This window comes from Emericellopsis atlantica (genome assembly GCF_019669845.1).
Source record: "Emericellopsis atlantica unplaced genomic scaffold F5Z01scaffold_37, whole genome shotgun sequence".
Classification (NCBI taxonomy): Eukaryota; Fungi; Ascomycota; class Sordariomycetes; order Hypocreales; family Bionectriaceae; genus Emericellopsis; species Emericellopsis atlantica.
Window position 1 is genome coordinate 96752 of NW_025764739.1, and position 21101 is coordinate 117852.

Genomic DNA, 21101 nt, shown 5'->3' on the forward strand with positions numbered 1-21101 from the left:
GTGACAGACTGACTTTTCAATGACGCCCCTCCCCCAACAGAGGAGGTACAGCCGAGATCGGCCGATGAAGGATATTATTATAAAACCAGCAAGCATGCTCAACCCCTTCTTTGATGGGTTCAAGAATCAGCCAACCCCTCCTTTATCTCTATTGTTACCTGTTGATCGAGAGACATGGCCTCTAGCATCACCCCGCGAGCAGATGGCCATGACACACAAATGGAAGTGCTCCAGTGGCCAGAGCCTGTCTCGCGCCCAACAACCTCACGACGCTCGTCATGGTATGATGACCCGTCAGGCGAGGAGAACCTGACAAACGTCGCGAGCATCGAGCCGACTCCTCCGGACGGTGGCTATGGCTGGGTTGTCGCTGTCGGCTTGTTCCTGGTAAACACGCACACATGGGGCATCGCATCTGTGAGTGCTTCGCTGGTCTCGCACCCAGGCTATGGACCCATCGCTGACCATGTAGTAGGCCTGGGCCGTCATCATGGCATATTATCTCCGCAGCCACGACATTGAGGGCTCCCATCTTGAGTTTGGCATCATAGGGGGCCTTGCCATCTCGCAGGCCCTCATGATCTCCCCGCTCGTGGGCACGGTGCGCAAGTATCTCGGTTCACGGGCGACGTCACTTCTGGGATCTGTTTTGATCTTTGTGGCGTTGCTCACATCGTCCTTTGCGACCCAGGTGTGGCACCTGTTCCTCAGCCAAGGGTTCTGCTTCGGCTGGGGCATGGGTCTTTGCTATGTCACCGCCTCACAGCTCCTGCCACCGTGGTTCACCAGGAAGAGGAGTCTTGCCGTTGGCCTGGCTACCTCGGGAACGGGCATTGGCGGTCTCATCTACAGTCTGGCTGCGCACGGCATCCTGGAACAGTTGGGCATAGAGTGGACGTGGCGTATCCTCGCCTTTTGCTCCCTTGCCGGCAACGGCGTTGCTGCCATGCTCATGAGGGAATGGGGAGGACGGTCGCACACCTTCCCGGAGGAATTCAAGTTCAACCCAAGGGATTTTGGACGCGTCGAGCTCCTCCTCATCATCGTCTGGGGCATCTCGACCGAGCTGGGGTTTATCATCCTGCTGTACTCGCTGCCAGTCTACGCCAACTCCATTGGTCTCAGCGCCCAGCAGGGCACTGTCGCCAACGCCCTCTTCAACGTCGGCTTGGCCGTCGGCCGACCTGTCCTGGGATGGTTCAGCGATGTCTTTGGCCGCATCAACATGGCGGGATTGACGGCGTTGCTGACCTCCGTCTTTTGCTTCGCGCTGTGGATGCCCTCTGCATCCTACGCCCCGCTGCTTGTCTTCTCCCTCCTTGCAGGCTCGCTCTGCGGTACTTTCTGGGCGGCGGTCACACCGGTGCTTGCCGAGGTGGTTGGCATCCGTAAGCTCACCAGCACAATCGGCGTTGTCATGATCGCCATGGTAGCACCAGCGACATTTGCTGAGCCTATTGCGTTCGCCATGGCCGGGGAGACCACCTCTTTCACATCGGCGCAGCTTTTCGTGAGCTTCATGTTCTTGCTCGGCTCCCTGAGCGTGTGGTGCCTTCGAAGCTGGAAGATCTTCTTTGACGCGGAGGCTGAGGCATCAAGCGCCAGCGGCGTGCAGAGGACATGCGGAAGCAGGCACAACTGCTGGTTCAGGTGGTTGACGCCACGGCTTTTGTTCAGCTTTGGAAGGGTCTGATGATTGTTTACATCAGTCCACAGTCACTGTATATGGGCCTCGCTCCTGGGGGAGGGAGGAAAGTCTCAAGGTCTACGCTGTTCGGTCCCGCCTGTTTCTTATTTAATAGCAAGCGTTTGCTTTCAATGTTCTTTTTAGTCTAGCGATTTGGAGGACTTCGGCATTTGGTATTAATTTGGGCTAAACGAATAATGATAAGGCATTAATCAGGGGCCCTTTACAGCCTGTGGGCACTCGCATCGGTGTCAAGACCCCGTCAACCACTTGCAGCACCTGCAGCCTCCGGCAAGGCATTGCGATTCTATACCAATTGAAGACACGCCCAGCGCCCATTCTGTACAACATGCAACACAAAATACAATTTTTAGTTCAGTTCGTTGTGTATGATATCTCTGAAACACAAGAAACCCTGCTGGTCCCTAGGCCAAGTGCTTAGTGGACCCTGTGAGGCTGTGAATAATGTCATCGCCACCACTTTGGAGACCCGTCCTCTCCCGAGTCCCGACACGAAGTTTCTTTCGGCACTCGAGATCTGGGGAACCATCCCAGGAGCGCAGATGCTGCCCGTGCAACTTGAAATGTGTGCAGCCCGGATCATCTTCCACCTCGAGCACGATTGAACCAAGAACCGTGCCATCGCTGCCATGATGCGCAGCCATCTGCTCCTGGCAGCCTGGGGCGCGGTGGCTGCCGTGTCAGGGGCGTACATCCAAACCCAGGACTGCGCTGGCGGCTACACCAACCGAGGAATGAAAGCCTTTATTCGCGGGTACGAGGCTGGCCATATGCAGCTTCAACTTGACATTGCCGACAACGTGGAGCGGAACGACCAATGCGAGACAGAGCAGCATGAGAAGAATGCAACAGCGAACCTGAAGCTGTTGACTCTGGGCAGCGCCCATGTGTACGACGCAATCTCATCCAACTACACATGCGAGGGCGGTGTCTGGGGGTACTATGAGTTCGACTTGAACGTCGCCCAGCCCCATCTCATTGACACATATCTGCTCAGTGTCGAGCTGCGCAACTCGGACGACGAGTTACTGGGCTGTATCGATGCGCACTTGACGCCAGCGCTCCCTGGTCCCTTTGTCCGGGCCATCACATGGGCGCCCATCTGCATCTTCGCGCTCATCGTCCTCGTTGCCCTGTGGCGGGAGACCGCGAACCTGTCACTCGACAGCAGTGAAGATCTGGGTCCGTCGACGAGGGACACTTCTCATGGCCACGTCACACGTGTCGCTGACTATCTGTCCTACCTCCAATTCATCTTCTTCTCGGCCGCGCTGAGTCTTCACTATCCAGGCTTCTTGCAACCTGTCGCCAGTCGCACCAGCTGGTCCACGCTCATGTTTCCCGCCGGGATGGTGCAGAGAAAGAGCTGGTATCCAGGAGTTGCGGATGGCATCTACGAGACCAATGGAACCATGACGGGGTCCGCTGGCTTGGAGGTCGTGACCCAGGTGGTCGGCGGCGCCGTCACCTTTGACAATTGGCTGAACATTGTTTCGCTAGCTACCTTGATCTTCTTTGCTTTGTTCGTGCTTGTGTACCTGGGTGTCAAGCTGACATGGTCGAGAGACTGGTTTCGATCAACCCACTCGTTGAGTTTCCGTCACGGTGGTGATCAACAGGCTGACCTCACGGCTATTCTGTGGACCGCTGTTCGCCTGTTCTGTGCGTACCTACTTGTTCCGCTGGTGGCGTGGACAACCTATCAGCTGGTTCACGTCGGAAACATCCCCATCTACTACTCCGTGGCCGCCTCTGCCGTTGTCTGCGCCCTGGTCCTCCTCGTTTGGTGGGCAACGTTCTATGGAGATCCGCGCAACATGGGCTATCTGCTGGTCGACGATTCGAAGAACCATGGCAACGCGTCGAGTTCGTCGCGCATGCGAAGCTACTACTCAACTGGCGTCTATGTCATGCTTTTTCTCAGAGGCATCGCCCACGGGAGTCTGGAATTACACGGTACGGCGCAGCTATTCATTCTGTTGGGGTCAGAAGTCTGCCAATTGGCCTTGCAGGCGATCATCTTGAGGACAACGCCGTTCTCGAGTCGCTCGGGGGCGATGCCACTCCTTCGACTGGCGATCTTGGCTCTCCAAAGTGCTTTCCTGCCACATGTAGCCGCGCATGGGCCACGTATGGCTGTTGGCTATGTTATTCTGGCCATACATGCAGTGGTGATTATGGTGCTTTTCTTTACCCCGGCAGTACTTGACCTTGGTGCTCTGGCACGTGGCGTTTGCCTCAGCGGAGTCAATACGGAAGCCCATGAGTATGGCGGAGGCCGGCCCCAGGTATACGGTCTTCGTCAGCTCAGGCAACGTCCAACTAATCCTTCGAGCCCCCGACTGCCTGCACTGGATGAGCAATCTGACGTAATGCACGGCCAGTTCTCTGCGTCTCTTCCCCGCCTGGCGTCACCAACATCTTATCGAGCTGGCTCGCCATTGTCAGACGCTGACCAGCAGTCGTTCTTCCGACCACCGCGCACTCCATCAGCCATGCTGCCCTCCCGCTTGTCCTCATCGACCTGGCAACCCGCGACCAGCAGTGAGTCGTCGAGATCATCTGATGGACGCCATATTATCGGGAGTAGAGCAAGCCCAAGTTTGATACGTAGTAGTAGCAGTGGTGACGACAGCAGTGGCACGCATGGCGGAGAGAGCAGCGAATCGCGTTGTGAGCCTTCCCCCCTGGATCCCAACGTGGACTACTCTGTGCGGGAGGCGGACCAGTACTATACCAATCCGCGAAAATTATCTTTCGGCCAAGCACAGCCCGAGGGAAAGCGGAAAGCACTGGATAAGATGTGGTTTATTTGGTCAAAGAGATAGAAATCTCTTATGAATATAGAGCATAGTTATTAATCAAATCCTACACAAAAGAACGCTATACGTAGGAACGTGCATGATGCACAACACTGAATTCCCACTTGAGGCGCAGGTACGCTTCCGGTGCGCCAATAGCACCGCGTTCTGCATGCCGTTTCAGTCCAGCGCTCATCGTTTCTCACGGGGGAGGAGACAATATGGACTGATTGCACTGTGTGCCCCCAATCTTATCAGATCAAACAAGGTGTCGGAAATGACCTCTTCCGCTGACTCAGTGGAGTGAGCTCAGCGAAGCTTTGCGTGGTCCTGGCGGCAGATTCCCAATGAAAAGGATCTAATCAGATCTTTGCTCTGGGAAATTGCGCGATCGCCCAAGCCACGGTGAGCCGTAAGACCAATCATTGAAGCCAATCGCGGATCCGGGCACTGTTTGCGGCACAATCAATCATCAATGGTTCCAGTCTCCACACCTCAGTGGTCGCCGCTGAGATGATCTGATAAGATTAGGGGGGTTGGAAAAAATCTGCAAGGCCCTTGTCTCACGCTGCACGGTGCGCGCAGCTGCGAATGGGTGCCCTTTGCTTCGTGGAGTCTGCTAGGGCCAGGCATCCTCATTCCAGGAATCCGGAACCCGAATTATCAATTACTTCGGGGCGCATGATAATGATCCATTGATACGCAGCAATGAGCTGGCACGTGCAGCTTGGGAACTTATTAGGGAGCTCCGTTACAGGAGGCTTTCATCTGGTTGTGTACCCGTGGGCATCCGGCCGCCGCTAGCGTCTGCGAAGCAGCGACAACGGAGGCGGGGTTCCAGTACTATGTATCAGTGATACAAAACGAGGCAAATGGAGGAGAGTCATGACCAAGGTAATAAACGATTGCCCTGATCACACGACGGAGAGCGAGGGGCGCACATTGATTTGCAACGGTGATGTTGATATCGTAAGGCTTCGTGATGATGGTGTCATGCTTGGCTAATGATTTGCCCACAGTGTCATTCAACTCATCAACCCCCCCAATTGATGGGCGCCAGGCGCTGATTGATAACGGCGGACGCCGGGTGTGTATAGCGACAGACACTGTGACATGCACTGTGAAGGGTGGACCCTCACGGCGTCATCTCAGCCACAGTGCGCCAATCAGGTGACGTTTTCCATCGCCTGGAACTCGCCTCGCTCGCGTACACTTGGATCCAGGAAAAATTATCGGAGCACGCCTCGACAGCGAACAAAGTCTCAGCAACAATCAGTTGATAATCAAATTCGAGACAGAAAGAGGGATAGTGCTGCGAATTAAAAGTTGCGTGGTCCGGCTTGGGCAAAGCCGAGCGCTTGGACCAAGAAAGTTAGCCCACAAGATGAAATTATAATCAGATCATCGTTGACGCGCCCCAAAAGAAAAAGCCACTGGGGCCGAGGGTATCCAACACAGTGCGCACTCAGCCCCCCGGGCTCGGCTCCCACCTGCAGGCTCCACGTACTTTTCCAAGGCTCATCGAATCTGTGCGCCCACGTTTCCTCCACCACGACCATTTTCCTTCCTCAAGACACCACCAACGCGTTCGCTACTTATACATTTGAGAACCTGATCACCTGGATGCTCCCGTCCTACAGAGCACCTCTCAATTCTCTTTCTACCACGCTCCGAACTACGCTCCAAGTCTACCACCAGCCGACGGTTCGCCTCTCCCGATTCCACCCGCTGCCTCTGTTGCCACCAACGATATCCCAAGCAGCTCCCTCTACCACCATCTACACACCCATCATGGCCCAGGCGGCCCCAATTCAGGACGTCGTGTCGTCGACGACCGATTGCATACCGCAGGAGCCTTCCTTGCCCTCCATCGCTCCTTCTCTCACATACTCGGACGAGTCCGACGACCAAGATGAATTGGTCCAGGCCCCAGAAGAGCGCACGCGCCAGCGCCGGGCATCCACACGGCTCATTGCCCAGAGCGCACGCGACATTCAACGCATCACCGGCGAGACGACGGCCGAGTTTGTGCAGAGGTGCTGCGGCGGTGGTTGCTGCCTGACTGGCGGCCGAGCCGTTGGTCTCGACTACGAGGATGTGCCCTTGCCCGACAACGAGGCCTTCCGCTCCTTGCAGCTCAAGATCAACCAGGTCCCCACAAAGATGACAAAGGTGACAGAGCTGCCGGGGAAGATTGTCTCTTTCAGCCCCATCCGTAAGGATCCCGCGGCGTCACCAGACTCAGCCATCTCCCTGGGCGAGCAGCCCACCGAGTCTGTCGACACATCCGTCGAACCTCCTCGCTTCGTGCAACCGCATCCTCCGCACCACGTGGTCCCGGTCAAGATTCACAACGCACGCGAGCTGACGCGCGCCGGCGCCGAGAAGCGCACATATCACTTTGATCTCGACATTACCGACTACCCGGACGAGGACGGCACAGACTTCAAGGTCGGGGGTGCCATTGGCGTCTCGGCACCCAACGACGACGCGATCGTCGAAGAGGTCCTCGACGCCCTCATGGTGCCCAAGTTCCAGCGCGACAAGCCCGTGCTCATCAAGACCACCAAGGGCCGCTGGCCCACGGTCTGGGGCGACGACCGGGCCCGCGAGCTGGTGACCACCCGTCGCGACCTCCTCACCTGGTGTGTCGACCTGCAGTCCTATCCACCTACCAAGCCCATTCTGCGTCTCCTCGCCGAGCACGCGTCGGCCGACAATGAGAAGAAGATCCTCACCTACCTCTGCTCGGCGCAAGGACAGGGTGCCTTCTGCGACCTCCGCACCGGTCCTCACATTACCGTCTCGCAGCTCCTGCACGCCTTCCCCAGCTCGCACCCCCCTCTGGGCGACTTCTTGTCCGTCCTCCAGCCTCTCATGCCTCGCTTCTACTCGCTCTCCAACGACCCCCACGATGCCTACCAGACACGCGACAACAGGCAGCACCGCCTCGTCGAGATTGCCGTGACGGTCCATGAGACGACAGACTGGCAGCACGGCAGCCGGACGGGTGTTGGGTCTGGCTTCTTTGAGCGCCAGGCCCAAAAGTGGCTCAAGGCACGCGCGGCCGGCGTCAAGGAACCCGAGGTCTACATCCCCATGTTCAAGGGCCTCATGGCGAACCCGCTGGCCAAGCAGTTCAACGCGGACGGACCGATGCTGCTCATCGGCGCGGGCGTGGGCATCGCGCCCTTCCGCGGGTTCGTGCAGCGACGCCTCAAGCAGGCCAACTGCGCCAACAAGGTCTGGGTGCTGCAGGGGATCCGCGACTCGCTCGTGGACGAGATCTACAGCGGCGAGTGGGGCGTGCACGAGGACGAGGTGAAGCGCGTCGTCCAGTCCCGTCGTGGTGAGGGGCGGTACGTGCAAGAAGAAGTGCTGAACCAGGCCGACCTGGTCTGGTACATTGTCAACGCCGTGGATGGCCGCGTCTTTGTCTGCGGCTCCAGCAAGGGCATGGGTGAGGGGGTCGAGGATGCCCTCGTTGACGTGGCCATGCGCAAGGGTAACCTCGAGCGCGAGGAGGCGCGCAACTTTTGGGCGCTGAAGAAGGAGGCTGGGCAGTACATTGCTGAGACCTGGTAAATTCTCCTGTCTCTGTGTCGTTCACTCCTGTCTCGCATCATTTCCCTTTCACAAGTCCCAGCATTAGAGTACTATAGCGGCGCAAGCATATGTCGGGAGCAATCGCATCATTGGATGGGGCGTCTGGCGTGGTCATTACCATAGGGATCCGGATGAGATCAATTGCAAATTTATGTGTACCCCAGTGCGTTGTAGTGCAGACATTAATCTGCAGTCTTGTGCTCAAACTTGAACATTCAACGTGAACCAAGTGCCTGGCAAGTCTATGTGGGCCATGCTCTTAGATGCTTCCGAGGTTACCCTATGTATACTAAGCACGACACAAGACAGCTGCTATTAACTCAAAGTAGACTAGGGCGATTGGATTGATCATCATTGATCAGTCTGGCTCGCGCTTGTGGGCTCATGGCCGGGTTTGTCATCGTCGCGCGCGGCTACCCAGAAGAGAAATACGAAACCGAAAAAAAAAAAAATCACGGACGTCTGGATACGGCTGGATTGGCATCGAACGGTAGGCCTGATTGGTCCGTTTCCTCAGTCTAGTCGCTGAATTGAAGCCAATAAAGTTCTCACTGCATGCGTCATGACAGCTTCCTTCGCCTTCGTCATGTAAGTCGCTATGAAGGACGACTCTCGTTCAAGGAGTGAGACCCTGTGTGCCAGAATGACGAAGGAATAGGCGTAATCTCATGAGGCATTGCCGTCTAGCTGGTCGGATCTCACCAAGTTACCTACACGTAAGTGCATGTACTCACTGTCCTCGTGGTCTTCTTCGGGGATCCACGAGTCGAGGCTCCACACGTGGGGACCGATTGCAACATCCTGTCCTGCGGAGCTTTCATGAGGATTCATCATCTCTGTCTAAGCAACAGGTTAGCGGGGCATGGAAGCGGGATGGAAGTGGGATAGAAGTGGGATGAATACTTTTCGATGATACGGAGGGAACATATAAGAGAGCTCTGGTCTGGCGCCCCCATTATACATCACAGCCTCATCAACTCGCCCATCTCTCTACCAAATACACATCAACTCACAGACAGACATTCTTCTCTCGTCCCTCCACAGCAAACCGTCACCATGTCCAAGGTCTCCGCCGACGCCCTCATCCAGCTCGCCAAGCAGCGACGCACCATCTACCCTCTCACCAAGAACCTGCCCATCTCCACCGCCCGCGTCCAGGAGATTGTCAACGAGCTGACCCTGCACACCCCCTCCTCCTTCAACTCCCAGTCCAACCGCGTCGTCGTCCTCTTTGGCGCCGAGCACGAGAAGCTCTGGGACTTTGCCACCCAGCGCCTCAAGGCCATCGTCCCCGAGGAGAACTGGAAGCCCACCGGCGACAAGATGGCCATGTTCCGCGCCGCCGCCGGCACCGTCCTCTTCTTCAGCGACAACACCACCGTCAACGAGTACAAGGGCAAGTTCCCGGCCTTCTCCGACAAGTTCCCCATCTGGGCCTCCCAGAGCCTCGCCATGCAGCAGTACCTCACCTGGACCGCCCTCGAGCTCGAGGGTGCCGGTGCGAACCTGCAGCACTACAACCCCCTCATCGACGGCGACGTCCAGAACGAGTGGAACGTCCCCGCCGACTGGATCCTCGACGCCCAGCTCGTCTTTGGCGGCAAGGGTGGTGAGGCCGGCGAGAAGGCCTTCAAGCCTGTTGAGGAGCGCGTCAAGGTCTTTGGCGCTTAGATCCTCGATGGCATGACTTGAAACCTTGATTTTTTCTCTGAGCATAGCATGGCAATATGATGTACATAGATCCTAGACCTACCACGATTAGACGAACAAAAAAACAAAAATGACTAAATAATCCAACTCTGTTGTACGTGTAGTGAGATGCTTGTTTAGAATGTATACAGCTGTAATAGAACACTTGCGGTGAGAGAGAGCTGTCACTCCTCCAACACCTTTCCAAGGGCCTGGCCCATCTTCACCCTCTGCCCCTTTTGCACCATCCACTCCCAGCCCTTCTTGCTCCCCGCAGCCCCCTCCGACGGCGCCTCGAACACAAGGACAATGGTGCTCCCCAGCTGGAAGCCACCCATCTCGTCACCTCGCCCCAGCGCGTGTCCGCCCAGGACGCGGCTCGCGCCCTCGTACGAGGCCTCGGCAAAGCCAAGGTACGGTTCGCCGCGCTTCGCAGCCTCTTCTGCCGCGCGGTCGGCTGCCGTGTCCGTCAGGAGACTGTTGGTCCGCAGCTCGCGATCAAAGTTGATCACAATGGAACCCACATTGGTGGCTCCCACGGGGATGTACGAGAAGAAACCCCACCGCCAGCGTCCGAGCAGGACGACACGCTCGTTCAGCGTGAAGAGACCGGGTAGTGTGCGCTGGAGGTACGGTGACACGCTGTACAGCTCGCCAGCAAAGTGTCGGCGACGCTCGACGACCCAGTTGGTGGGGCTGTGGAAGCGGTGGTAGTCACCTGGTGCGAGATACACGACGGCGTAGTAGAGAGATGTGGTCTTGTCCGGGGACAGCATGTCGTACCAGGGCCGCTCGCCGAGAGCCAGCTCGGCGCCGACTTCAGAGACAGTGCTTGGCTTGGTTCCGAGAGACATGTCCTCCACAGTCTGGCCCTCACCTGAACCGCTCAGCAGGTCAGGCAGCTTGTAGGGGATACCGTTGATCTCAGCGAACTTTTCGTCGCGCTTGATGACCTCTTCCTGAGCAGAAGCCTCACGGGAAGCCCTGGCAGCGTCCTCTGGTGTGACGCCGTTGGCTTCGCCATTGATGCTAGGGGTGGGTGTCCGCTTGCCCAAAAGCGCGTCGATACTGTATGTCACGCCTTTGACCTGCTCAATATCTCCACCCTCAATCTGGCCGAATTGGAGAACGCGCCCGTCAGCGGGCGAGAGAAGCATGTGCGGATCCGGGTGTAGAGGACGAGAGCCGGGCTTGAGTTTGCGGAAGAAGAAGGCAGCGAGGTTGGGGTATGTGTGCAGATCCGGCTCAGCGACCTCGTTGAGGCTGTCCATAGTGTCAGCGTTTTGCTCCCTCTTCCTTTCTTGTCCCATCTCGAGAGAGGGAACCACTTACTCGACGCCAAAGACGAAACTGTACAGCTTGAAACCGGGCACGCGCAGGTAGTACGGTATGTTGAGCTCGTTGAAGCGGCCCCAGAGTCTGGAGATGGCCTTCAATGGCAGCGTCGACATGACCTGCACCTGCCACGGTCCCTCCAGCTTGACCCTCGGCCGTTTCTGCGGGCGCTCCCCATTCTCAATCTCTTCTTGCTTCTGCTTCTCGCGCGCCTGGACTTTGTAGAACTGCACCAGGCCCAGAAATCCAACGCCCAGTCCCACGGGTATGGGATACCATGTGACCTTGCTGTTTCTCAAGGCCTCGCCGAGACGCTGCGAGAAGCGCGGGCGCCTGGGCCCGTTGTTCGAGGAGAATGGTCGGCGAGTCGCTGTCGAGGACCGTGTCGTGGATCGCGCGCAGTGGGTGCAGGATCGGGGCACTGCTGTGCGCCGAGTGACCTGGCCGAGGCCAACACCTATGGACGCCATTCTCGTCGAGGTGCTGGAACGGTTGTCGTCGCGTGGCCTGTACTAGGGTTGGCTGGGGCTGGAGAAAGACGAAAGTGAGGGTCTTCGTGTGGAGAACGGGATGTACGTAGTAGCAGAAGAAACGTGGGATGACGTCCAGTGGGACATTTGGTATAGGGTAACCATCAATGCAATGTTTGTCATCAACCGCACCGGCCATGCACCAAGCCGACCGGTGACGAGACCGATCCGGCCCCATTGAGAAGCTGCCAGGCTGTCGCATGTCCATCTTCTCATCTCGCCAGCATCAGCATCAGCTTCACCTCGCTCAATGGCTCTGCGTGCTTGAACACTGTTCAACATGTGCTGACTTGCCTTCCGTCCACTCCTTTCGCCTCTTCTTCATTCCGTCCTCTTTGCGTACTGCCCACTTCACCGCCTCACTTTCCTTACCTACCTTACCCTCCAGACAGCCTCGCCAAGGCCCGGCATTGACATGACAAGCTGGAGCACTTGAAGCCATCGATGCGCTCAACATGGCCTCAGACACATCTCACGACGCGGCCGCAGCCCCGGCAAGTGAGCTCGCCGTCAAGCTCCAAGTGATCTCACCTTCTGTCGGCGTCAACCGCCCACTGCTCTTCCCCGGCCTCCCGGCATCCACTACGGTGAAGGCGCTCAAGGCCAAGATTCGCGATGCCCTGCCGCTTCAACCCCCAGACGAGTATCAGCGCCTGATCCACCGTGGAAGGGCACTCGTCCGGGACACAGAGACCCTCCTGGAGATATTCGGCGAGGACACTGTACGTCTACTTCCCACGAGAAAGCTAACCTGGCTGACGCCCGCTAAGATTCGTTCCAATGAACAACAAACGATGCACCTGGTGGTCAGAGACATGAACCATACACAAGCCCCGGCTGCACCGGTCGCACCCGCCGCCGCTGCCGCACCCCTGGCAACGATGAACCTCCCGCCTCAAAACCCTGCGCCGATTCCGAGAGCGACCATACCAATACAGCCCACGCCGACCTTCCCCAGGAGGAACCCAGTGCAGCCCGCGCTGGGTCCGACTCCAGGACCCGAACCAGCGCGCTGGCGCACCGAACACGAGCGAGCCATCCAGGCCCAATACCGTGCTCTCCAGAGACAGGCATCAAGGCCTCCTGCAGGTGGCCGTGACAGTCCTGCGCCGCTTGGTCACTTTCGCGAGAGTGTCGGTCACAATGGCCAGACATACCAGGTGGAGACCATTGTACGAGGGCCAGCAGACGCAGGCCTTACCCCGGCGGACGTTCAGAACGTCCTGCGGAGGGTCGACATGTCGCAAGCCACGGCCACCTTGCACAGCGCCATGCGTAGGCCAGCTTCGGGCCCCTCGCTGCACCAATTGTACAACCGACCGCTGAACCCGCCTGGCACGACTCCAAGTGGGCGTGCGACGCCGGACCCGACAGTGCGGTCGGTGAGTGGGAGCAGCAGCAACCCTGGGGGGCAAGGGAGGTCGAATGTCGACGTGTACATCCTATCATCGCCTGAAGGCCCTCGAGGGCTCCTCGTCAACAACCACACATCCGAGACGTACTATACACCACGTCTCGAGAACCAGCCCAACCATTCTGGGCTACGTAACATGTTTTATCCAGTCGGGTCTGTGCCCCCAACACCGGGACAGCCTCAGCCAACACCAACGCAAGCTCCAGCCCAAGGCCAACAGCAACAGGCACCCCAACCGCAAGCAGCGCCCCAGCTTCAGGATGGACAGGCTGATAGAGACAACCCGCAAGAACCTGGCATCCCACCGTGGCTCATATGGCTAGTGCCCCACCTCTGGCTGCTCTTCCGCCTGTGCGTCTTTGTATTCTTCTTCACGTCCTCGTCCACCAGCTGGTCGCGCTGGATATCCGTGGTAGGGACGGCCGTCGCCATCTTCATTTTCAGCACGGGCGCCTTGACCAACGTGGCTCAGGCGGCGTGGCGGCCTATTGCGCAGCATCTCGAGGGGCTACTGCCCAGGATTGAGAGGAGAGACGCCGCACAAGGTGGACCGCAGGGACAGCAACAGCAGCAGCAAGGCGAAGCGCAGGACCCCAACCCTAGGGACATGGCTGCGCGACTAGTAGCGCAACGTGACAGAGACAGCGTCTTTCGGCAAATAGAGCGGGCCAGCCTGCTGTTTCTGGCGAGTATTGCGCCCGGTGTGGCAGAGGGACACATTGCCAATCTGGAAGCTGAAGCCCGCGCTGAGCGCCAAAGGCTGGAGGCGGAAGCAGAAGCTGCCAGAAGGCAATTGGAGGAGCAGGCAGCCGCAGCCGAAGCGGCTACAGACGTGAACACAGACACGCAAGGCGAAGGCGAAGACGGGTCCGGGACTGAGAGGACTGAGGGACAAAACGACGAGCATCAGCAGCAGCCAACGACCCAGGCGGACCCAATCACGACATGAAGTGAAGCGAACACAAAATATCAACTTTGATGGCTTACCAACGACACAGGACGATAGTTGAGTGAAGGAGGATATGATGATCTATTTGTATGGAGTCTGGAGCGTTCATCGGCACAAGAAACACACAATATCAACTTAGCTTATGGCAGCATTTTCCTTGGTTACACTTTCTTCTGAAGACTGCCGGACCCCCCTTTTTTTTTTCAATACTGGGGGAAACAGGCGAGTTTGGCACAAGCCTTGTACATAGATAGTAGATAGATGAGCAAAGATGGAACAGCAACGAGGAGAGAGAGAGAGAGAGACATGTGGATATACGACGCGCTCCAATCAACGCCCGTTCGTTCCCTTTTTGTTTGACGCAATACTACGTACTGGCCGGGGAGAAGTAGGTCTATCTATCTAATGCTAACTATCTACGTTGCAACCGTGCTTCTCATATTTGTGCGGTTGGGACGGCGCGAGCCCCCCGTTCACAATCCTCCATCCTTTGTCCTCCCGAGTATCTTCTCCTGAAGCCGCACCCCAAAGCTGGAAATCATGTTGCTCTCTTTCCACATCATATGCACGTTGCGCTCGTTCAAACGTCCCAAATACCCTTATCCCCCCTAAATTCCCCGATGATAGGTTCACCACACCTATTCTATACCGAGTACTTTGTTCGCAGAGCCTGCTGCTCCCGTGGGTGTAGTCGCCCCACAAAGTCACCGAACTGGGGCATCATTTGCTTGTACGAGTTGAGGATCTGCCATGGCGGTTAGTAGGTGGCCCAACAAATCATACGAAAAGCGGTCAGTCAGATACGTACGTTTTGGAACACTTCGTGCAGTTTCTGCTTTTCGGTACTCTCCAGCTGCGCATCGTCAAACTGGGCGATGGCTTCAAAGTAACCCAGCAACGACTTCTCCATGGCTTGCGGGTTTTGCGCCACGGCAGCGGAGAAGCCTCTGAGGGATGAGGACTTCTCGTCCGACGGATCAATCTCACTCATCGCACCCAGAAGGTCGTCCGCGAAGATAGACAGGTGTGGTGCGAGCAGGTCGGGGTCGGCGAGACCCAGACGCCCGAGCGCAATGGCAGCATTCTCCTGCAGAGCCCTGGGCACCCGCGGGTTAGACAGGATGTCGACCAGGCGCTGCATGAGCTCGGGGATGAATGGCGACATGCCCTTCCCGTACAGCACGGCGACCTCGCCGCACGACCAGCACGCATTGTTCACGACGCCGAAGCCAGCCTCGACCTGCTCGTCCATGATATGGTCCAGCTCCAGCTGCTTGACTTGCAGGGGGATCATGTTGGGAAGGTGTGGTTGTAATTGAGGGAAGGCAAACTTGGCGCAATCGCCAAGAAGAGCAAAGGCGGACTGGCGTACGTCGTCCATTGGATCACCCATGCATAGAGTCAGCAGCTCAAAGAAGTTTTGACCCGACTGACTGACCAGCTCTCTTGACTTGTCTCTGTTCAAGGCCTGGATGATGGAACTCAAGAGGTCAAGACTGGTGATCAGAAAATCTTTGTTTGGCACATCCACGGCCTCGCTGCTATTTGCAGCCATGGTCTGCTCGAGCGTCGAATGGATAATGTTGATGCATCGCGCGAATATTGTCGGTGCGTAGGGCGAGAATGCGTCGTCGAGAGCGAGAGCAACGTACGACAGACACTCTAGGAGCGGGAAGAGTTCGCGTGATTGATCAGACACGGCATTGTACCGCGCGATCAAAGCCTGCATGAGCTGACCGGCGAGCTCTTCCTTGGCAAGGAAACGTCCCACCCGCTCCGCCAGGGTCTGAACACAATCGTAAAGAATGTACATGTTCCGGTCCTTGTACTTGCCGAAGCACAGGACAAATTGTTGCACAATCGGACCGCAGTAGGGCTCCAGCTGACTCCCGGCCTTCTCTTCCAGATTCGCAAAAGCCGAAGCGCCGGCCTCCTGAACCTTCTTGTTCTTATCGAGCATCTTGCGCAGGATACCATCCATGATGGGTACGAAGAACTCCTCCTTCTGAGCTGGATCCGCCAGATTGGCCGCCCAACCGGAATACCGACCCAAAGTCCAACACGTGATCTGGCGGACAACAGGTTCTGGATCCTCTAGAAGTGAGATGAGGTAGGGAACAAGCTGGGGCAGATGGGGAACGACTGCGGGCATACAGCCATCGGCGACAGCACCGAGTGCCAGAACAGAAGCCTCGCGTTGCGGCCACTCTTCATGCTTGAGGTTCTGCGACAGGTACGGTAGGATCGCCTCAAAGACAGGGCCCTTGAAGTCGCCAGCGAAAACGTCCAGGGCTGCGGCCGAACACTTGCGCACCGTCCACTTCTCGTCTGGCGAGCCGTCATCTCCGTCCTCGTAGTCGTCGACCTCGCCTTCCTCCAAGTCGTCATCCATCGCGGCCAGCTTTTCGTACGCGTTCCCGGTCTTGTCAGGGTCTGCAGAGGAATCGTTGGCGATCCTTCCTTTTTTGCTCTGCGCAAAGGCAGGCTTAATGTCCTCTTCGCGATCCTCCTCATCTTCGTCGTCTGATAGCCCACCGAGGAGGGCAATATCCTCGCCGCTGTACACCATGCACTCCAGTAGGACTGGAATGATCTTGTTGAGGCAGGGCTCCAGGGCGCCCCACAGGTTCTCGTGCTCCCCAACGGCCAACCAAAACTCGGCTGCTTCGCAGGCCAGCTCCTCGTCATCCGACTTTTGTTGTGACAGAATGTAATCCACCAAGCCCCCGACGTGTGGTTGCAGCTTGTCCGCTCGAGTCTCGACAAGGTTGACAAACGCGCGACAGACCTGCCGACGGACTTCAGAATTGTCGTCTGTCGCAAGGGTGAACAGGTGTTGGAGTAGGTCGTCTATCGAGTTCAACATGGCCTGCGAGGGCCGAGGTGTGAAGACGTTGATGGCCGTGAGCGCGAGCGCGCGCACCTTGGGAAGGTGGCTCTTTGTGGCGGCGATGAACTGCGGTAGCACAAAGTTGAGGGGCCTCTGTCCGTTGACTTCCTTGGTCAACATCCCAACATTATCTTCGCAGATCTTGGCCATGGCCGACATGGCACCCTCCTGGGCCTCATCGCTCGCCTGCCCGTTCGAGTTGCTGATCAGGTCCATCAGCTGGGGCAGCAGCTCGGGCCAGGCCGCCAAGCCGCCGCGGTGCACAATCTCGGTCGCGACGTTGCCCGAGAAGTTGCGGATCTGCGAGTTTTTGTCCTGCAGCGCCATGGGCACGGCCATTTTGATGAGCTGCAGACTTGACTCGGGAATCTGTTTCCAATCTGACTTGACATTGTTCTTCAGCATGATGCCGGCCGCGGACCGGACCAAGTGGTACTCCTGCTCATTGTAGGTGATGCCCTCGGGCGGCTGGGGACTGGAGAGGACGTAGGCGAGGTAGTTGTTGAAGTCGGGGGATTGCTTTGCCTGCTTGAGCATCTGTAGCAACGCGGTGAGCCTCTGCGCAGCCTCGTACTTGCATGACATCTATCTCACCAGCTCGGCATGTTTCTGCGCGGTCTTGTCGAAGCCGCTGAGCGAGTCCTTGAGGAAGGTCGCCAGCTGGCCCAGGGACTCGGGCGACGGCTGCCAGGACGTCATGACGGGCGACTGTGCGGTCGCGCGGTGTATGTCGATGTCAATGTGCCAATTTGTGCACTCGGAAAGGGTGATGTGGTAGCTACGGCGAGGTTAGCAGAGCTCGGGGGCAGCTCTTGAGAAAGTCGATGGATTTGCCCCTCCAACGACGGATGGCCTGGGCGGGCGGGCCTCTGGCCGCTGGCGGGGGATCGCAGGCAGGCCTGGGGTAGAGTAGAGTAATTGGGGGGTCATAAATTACTCACTGATGACTTGCCAAAGACGACCAGACAACGGCGTATGACAATTAACGGTATACGATGGAAAAATGCATGGTCCAGCCGGTCGTTTCTTTCGAGATGGGAAGAAATGCAAGCTGGGAGGGCAGCCCTGCTGGTGAATACGGCCAGTGCCAGTGCCAGTGAAGACTGCGGTGGAGCGGGCACATGCGCAAGAGGGGCAACGCGCATCAGCAGCGACCGACGGATGGAGGCAAAGTCAGTCGAACCTGCCAAATTTTCTTAGTGGCAGCCACCGATAAGGATACCCCGGTAGATGCATGTGCGGTCCCAATAGAGTTGAGGACAAAACACAGTGATAATTGCAGCGTGCCACCCAGCATCATTGAATGCATGATTGTTATTGCTGTGCGTATACAGAAGATACCCAAGCCGACTGGACCTCATCCATAGCGCAGCAGTGTGCATGGACGACCTGCGTTTCCCTGCTCAGCAAGCGAGCTGGACTATTCATAGGTACCTTCGTGATGTGCAAGCGCCCCTTGGATGACAACGGTGCCCTTGCTACGCAAATACCTCCTTCATAAGGGCATCGCCATAACCAACCTGTTGCACAAAGCCTCGCGAAAGCCGGTTGGCCGCAGTCGCATTCTCTCGCTGGGCCCGCAGGCAAGCTGCCCAACAACACTGATCCTATCGCTTTCCTGCTTGGCCCTTGTACAGTAGCCCAGCAGGCTCCAGTGCCCAGCGACTGATGTGAGGATGAGAGGAAGCTGACGGGCCAAGCCTTGTCATCCGTCAAGCTCGCCTTCATCTTCCTCATAGAGGGCGGCACAGAGTCTGGCGCGGCGAATGCGGTAGCCGCTTGGACCTGCCATTCATCAAAATTGCAGTCCACATGAGCCCACGCGAGATCAAAGCTGCAAGATTTTTCGTGTGGCACAGCATCGATGCTCGTACCTGTGCTCAGTTGCCGTTGACGGCCATTGCCCCGACGCCGGCCTGCTTGATCCTCGCGGTCACCTGCTCGGCCACATCTCTGAAAGCCTCCATCTCCTCCTCCACTGTGCCGCCCATGCCGGCATTCTTGAAGCTCACAGAGTTGGTCACGTACACGGGGAGCTCGGTTTTGCGGGCGAGTAGCTTGGCGAGCCGTGTGGTGAACTCGACGGTGGGCTCGTGTGGAAACAGGACGGTGGCCAGGGGATCACCTCTGTTGAACCTCTTGATCACGTCAACGCTGTGAGACACTCCTGTGCTAAGGGCAAGGGGGGCGCATACATTGGGCAACCCGTAGACAAACGAACCCATAGGCGCCACCGAGGCAGGCTCGTCTTGTGGGGCGGTGGTGAGTGAGAGCATGATGGCCTTGGTCTGGGTCGATAGTCGGACGTAGATGCGGGTGTCGAGGGACTTTGGCAGTGGCAGAGAGAACTGCACTGGCTCTGGTGCGGCTTCCATCTTGCTTCGCTTGGAGGACAGATTCAGTATGACGCGAGCTGGGAATTGTACATGTATTGTTAGTGACTTGCTCAGGCGTTTCCTTTGATGAAGCGAGTGAGTGGGTTGACCAGTGGCTCTTTGATTGGAGCTTCGCATCTTATCATGATAAAGCACTGGGGGACAGAATAGTTGCCGCCATCGGTTATACCACTAGATGACTGCTAGTATTGTCACCCCGCATAGTGTTTCGGCGCATACTCGGCGGCAGCTGCGTCTCTTTTTCCAAGGCCCGAATGAGACCACGCGACAAGCCCCGGACCATGAAGCCCCAACAGCATCTCAACGTGACACAAGGAGGAAGGCGTCCTATTTTCCTCTTGCCAGGACCCTCTTAAGCTAGCACGTTGCCATCATCACACATCATGAACTACTGAGAGCCACCTGATGACAGACGCCGCCCACATGGAGCAGCCTGCGCCTTTTGCGTCAACAGAGGAGAGTGCCTGGGGCGGAATCGAGGAGACGACGCAGGACCCGGAGGAAGCGAGAGTGATCTTTGGCGCGCTGGACTCATTTGCGTAAGCAGCCTGCCTACTACCTTTTTTGCCGTGCGGGGATGCCAGTGGCACCTCATGCCATGCTTCCGACCACGTCTCACAAGACACGTATAGTACAGCAGCGATCTGACGAGTGACTAGCCAATACGCCAAGGTCGCCCACTTCAACGTGACACACCTCCGTCGCCGCTCATTCTACGCTCTCCCCCAGTCGCAATGGCAGCTACTGGCCGCCGCGCCCTTCAACTACTTGTCGACCCTGGACAAGACCGACGATGCCATCGACAGCAACGCCCTCTTGGCGCGCGCCATTGTTGATGCGGGCCTCAAGTCATTCGGCATGGACGAGATCCCCACGGCCTGGAAGGGGGTGGCGAAGCACACTGACATTGACAAGGCCAGGAGCACCGTGCGCCAGTTCTACCGCGACTGGACGCTCGACGGCGAGAGAGAGCGCATGGCGTGCTTTGGGCCCGTGCTCGCCACAATGGAGGCGGAGCAGAAGAAATCCGAGGAACAGCTTAAGGTGTTAGTGCCTGGAGCTGGACTGGGACGGCTGGTATTTGAGCTCTGCCGGCACGGGTACCATGCGGAAGGCAACGAGATATCGTACCATCAGCTGCTGGCCTCGCAGTACATCCTGAATGAGTGTCCCCGGGCTGGCGAGCACACCATCTACCCGTGGGTGCATACATTCTCGAACCACCGGTCAAGATCGAATCACTTGCGTTCGTACCCCGTGCCAGATGTCCACCCAGCGACGGCACTGAATGCACGGGACCCGGCCGCGCCGCAGGGCACCATGGCCATGTGCGCTGCCGATTTCCTCTGCGGATACAGCGACGAGGAGCACGACGGGGCCTACGACGTCGTCGCCAGCGTCTTCTTCCTCGACACGGCGCCCAACCTGCTGCGCTACCTCGAGGTGATACGGCACTGCCTGCGTCCGGGCGGAATACTGATCAATGTGGGACCACTCCTCTGGCACTTTGAGAACATTGCGCCCGGGAATCACGGCACCGATGACGACGGGGATGGCGAGCACGACTGGAACAACTCCTCGGGCATCGCCGACCCGGGCAGCTTCGAGCTGACCGAGGATGAGATCATGGTCCTCCTCGACAAGACGGGCTTTGACGTGGAGTGGAAGACGGAAAACGTAGAGACACCGTACATTCAGGACCGGGAGAGCATGCTGCAGACACTGTATCGCTCCAGCGCATGGGTAGCCCGAAAACGATGAGAACGATATAGACCGGTGTGTT

The 21101-nt window shown here is 57.5% G+C and overlaps 9 protein-coding genes across 9 annotated transcripts; 6 read left to right on the forward strand and 3 right to left on the reverse strand.

The window, feature by feature from the left end:
- Window positions 1-219: 219 nt before the first annotated feature.
- Window positions 220-1693, forward strand: F5Z01DRAFT_683933 (putative MFS transporter; the record flags this gene model as incomplete). The annotated part of the gene is made up of 2 exons (XM_046265891.1): window positions 220-417; window positions 476-1693. The coding sequence occupies 2 exons, from the start codon at window positions 220-222 to the stop codon at window positions 1691-1693; spliced, it is 1416 nt and encodes a 471-aa protein (XP_046114326.1).
- Window positions 1694-2337: 644 nt separating this feature from the next.
- F5Z01DRAFT_640299 (uncharacterized protein) lies at window positions 2338-4536 on the forward strand (the record flags this gene model as incomplete). Its single annotated transcript, XM_046262513.1, has 1 exon — window positions 2338-4536. One exon carries the CDS (start codon window positions 2338-2340, stop codon window positions 4534-4536), a length of 2199 nt encoding a protein of 732 aa, XP_046114327.1.
- A 1764-nt stretch (window positions 4537-6300) lies between these two features.
- On the forward strand, window positions 6301-8094 carry F5Z01DRAFT_683934 (FAD binding domain-containing protein; the record flags this gene model as incomplete). The annotated part of the gene is made up of 1 exon (XM_046265892.1): window positions 6301-8094. One exon carries the CDS (start codon window positions 6301-6303, stop codon window positions 8092-8094), a length of 1794 nt encoding a protein of 597 aa, XP_046114328.1.
- Window positions 8095-9171: 1077 nt separating this feature from the next.
- F5Z01DRAFT_677846 (nitroreductase family protein) lies at window positions 9172-9786 on the forward strand (the record flags this gene model as incomplete). The annotated part of the gene is made up of 1 exon (XM_046265399.1): window positions 9172-9786. The coding sequence occupies one exon, from the start codon at window positions 9172-9174 to the stop codon at window positions 9784-9786; it is 615 nt and encodes a 204-aa protein (XP_046114329.1).
- Window positions 9787-9989: 203 nt separating this feature from the next.
- Window positions 9990-11609, reverse strand: F5Z01DRAFT_629599 (phosphatidylserine decarboxylase-domain-containing protein; the record flags this gene model as incomplete). The annotated part of the gene is made up of 2 exons (XM_046261667.1): window positions 9990-11067; window positions 11137-11609. 2 exons carry the CDS (start codon window positions 11607-11609, stop codon window positions 9990-9992), a joined length of 1551 nt encoding a protein of 516 aa, XP_046114330.1.
- Window positions 11610-12124: 515 nt separating this feature from the next.
- Window positions 12125-14032, forward strand: F5Z01DRAFT_629652 (ubiquitin family protein; the record flags this gene model as incomplete). Its single annotated transcript, XM_046261673.1, has 2 exons — window positions 12125-12391; window positions 12440-14032. The coding sequence occupies 2 exons, from the start codon at window positions 12125-12127 to the stop codon at window positions 14030-14032; spliced, it is 1860 nt and encodes a 619-aa protein (XP_046114331.1).
- Window positions 14033-14675: 643 nt separating this feature from the next.
- F5Z01DRAFT_629501 (armadillo-type protein) lies at window positions 14676-17621 on the reverse strand (the record flags this gene model as incomplete). The annotated part of the gene is made up of 3 exons (XM_046261665.1): window positions 14676-14777; window positions 14841-17459; window positions 17517-17621. 3 exons carry the CDS (start codon window positions 17619-17621, stop codon window positions 14676-14678), a joined length of 2826 nt encoding a protein of 941 aa, XP_046114332.1.
- A 1181-nt stretch (window positions 17622-18802) lies between these two features.
- On the reverse strand, window positions 18803-19297 carry F5Z01DRAFT_629615 (uncharacterized protein; the record flags this gene model as incomplete). Its single annotated transcript, XM_046261669.1, has 2 exons — window positions 18803-19060; window positions 19118-19297. 2 exons carry the CDS (start codon window positions 19295-19297, stop codon window positions 18803-18805), a joined length of 438 nt encoding a protein of 145 aa, XP_046114333.1.
- Window positions 19298-19741: 444 nt separating this feature from the next.
- Window positions 19742-21079, forward strand: F5Z01DRAFT_677851 (N2227-like protein-domain-containing protein; the record flags this gene model as incomplete). Its single annotated transcript, XM_046265400.1, has 2 exons — window positions 19742-19857; window positions 19978-21079. 2 exons carry the CDS (start codon window positions 19742-19744, stop codon window positions 21077-21079), a joined length of 1218 nt encoding a protein of 405 aa, XP_046114334.1.
- Window positions 21080-21101: the final 22 nt, after the last annotated feature.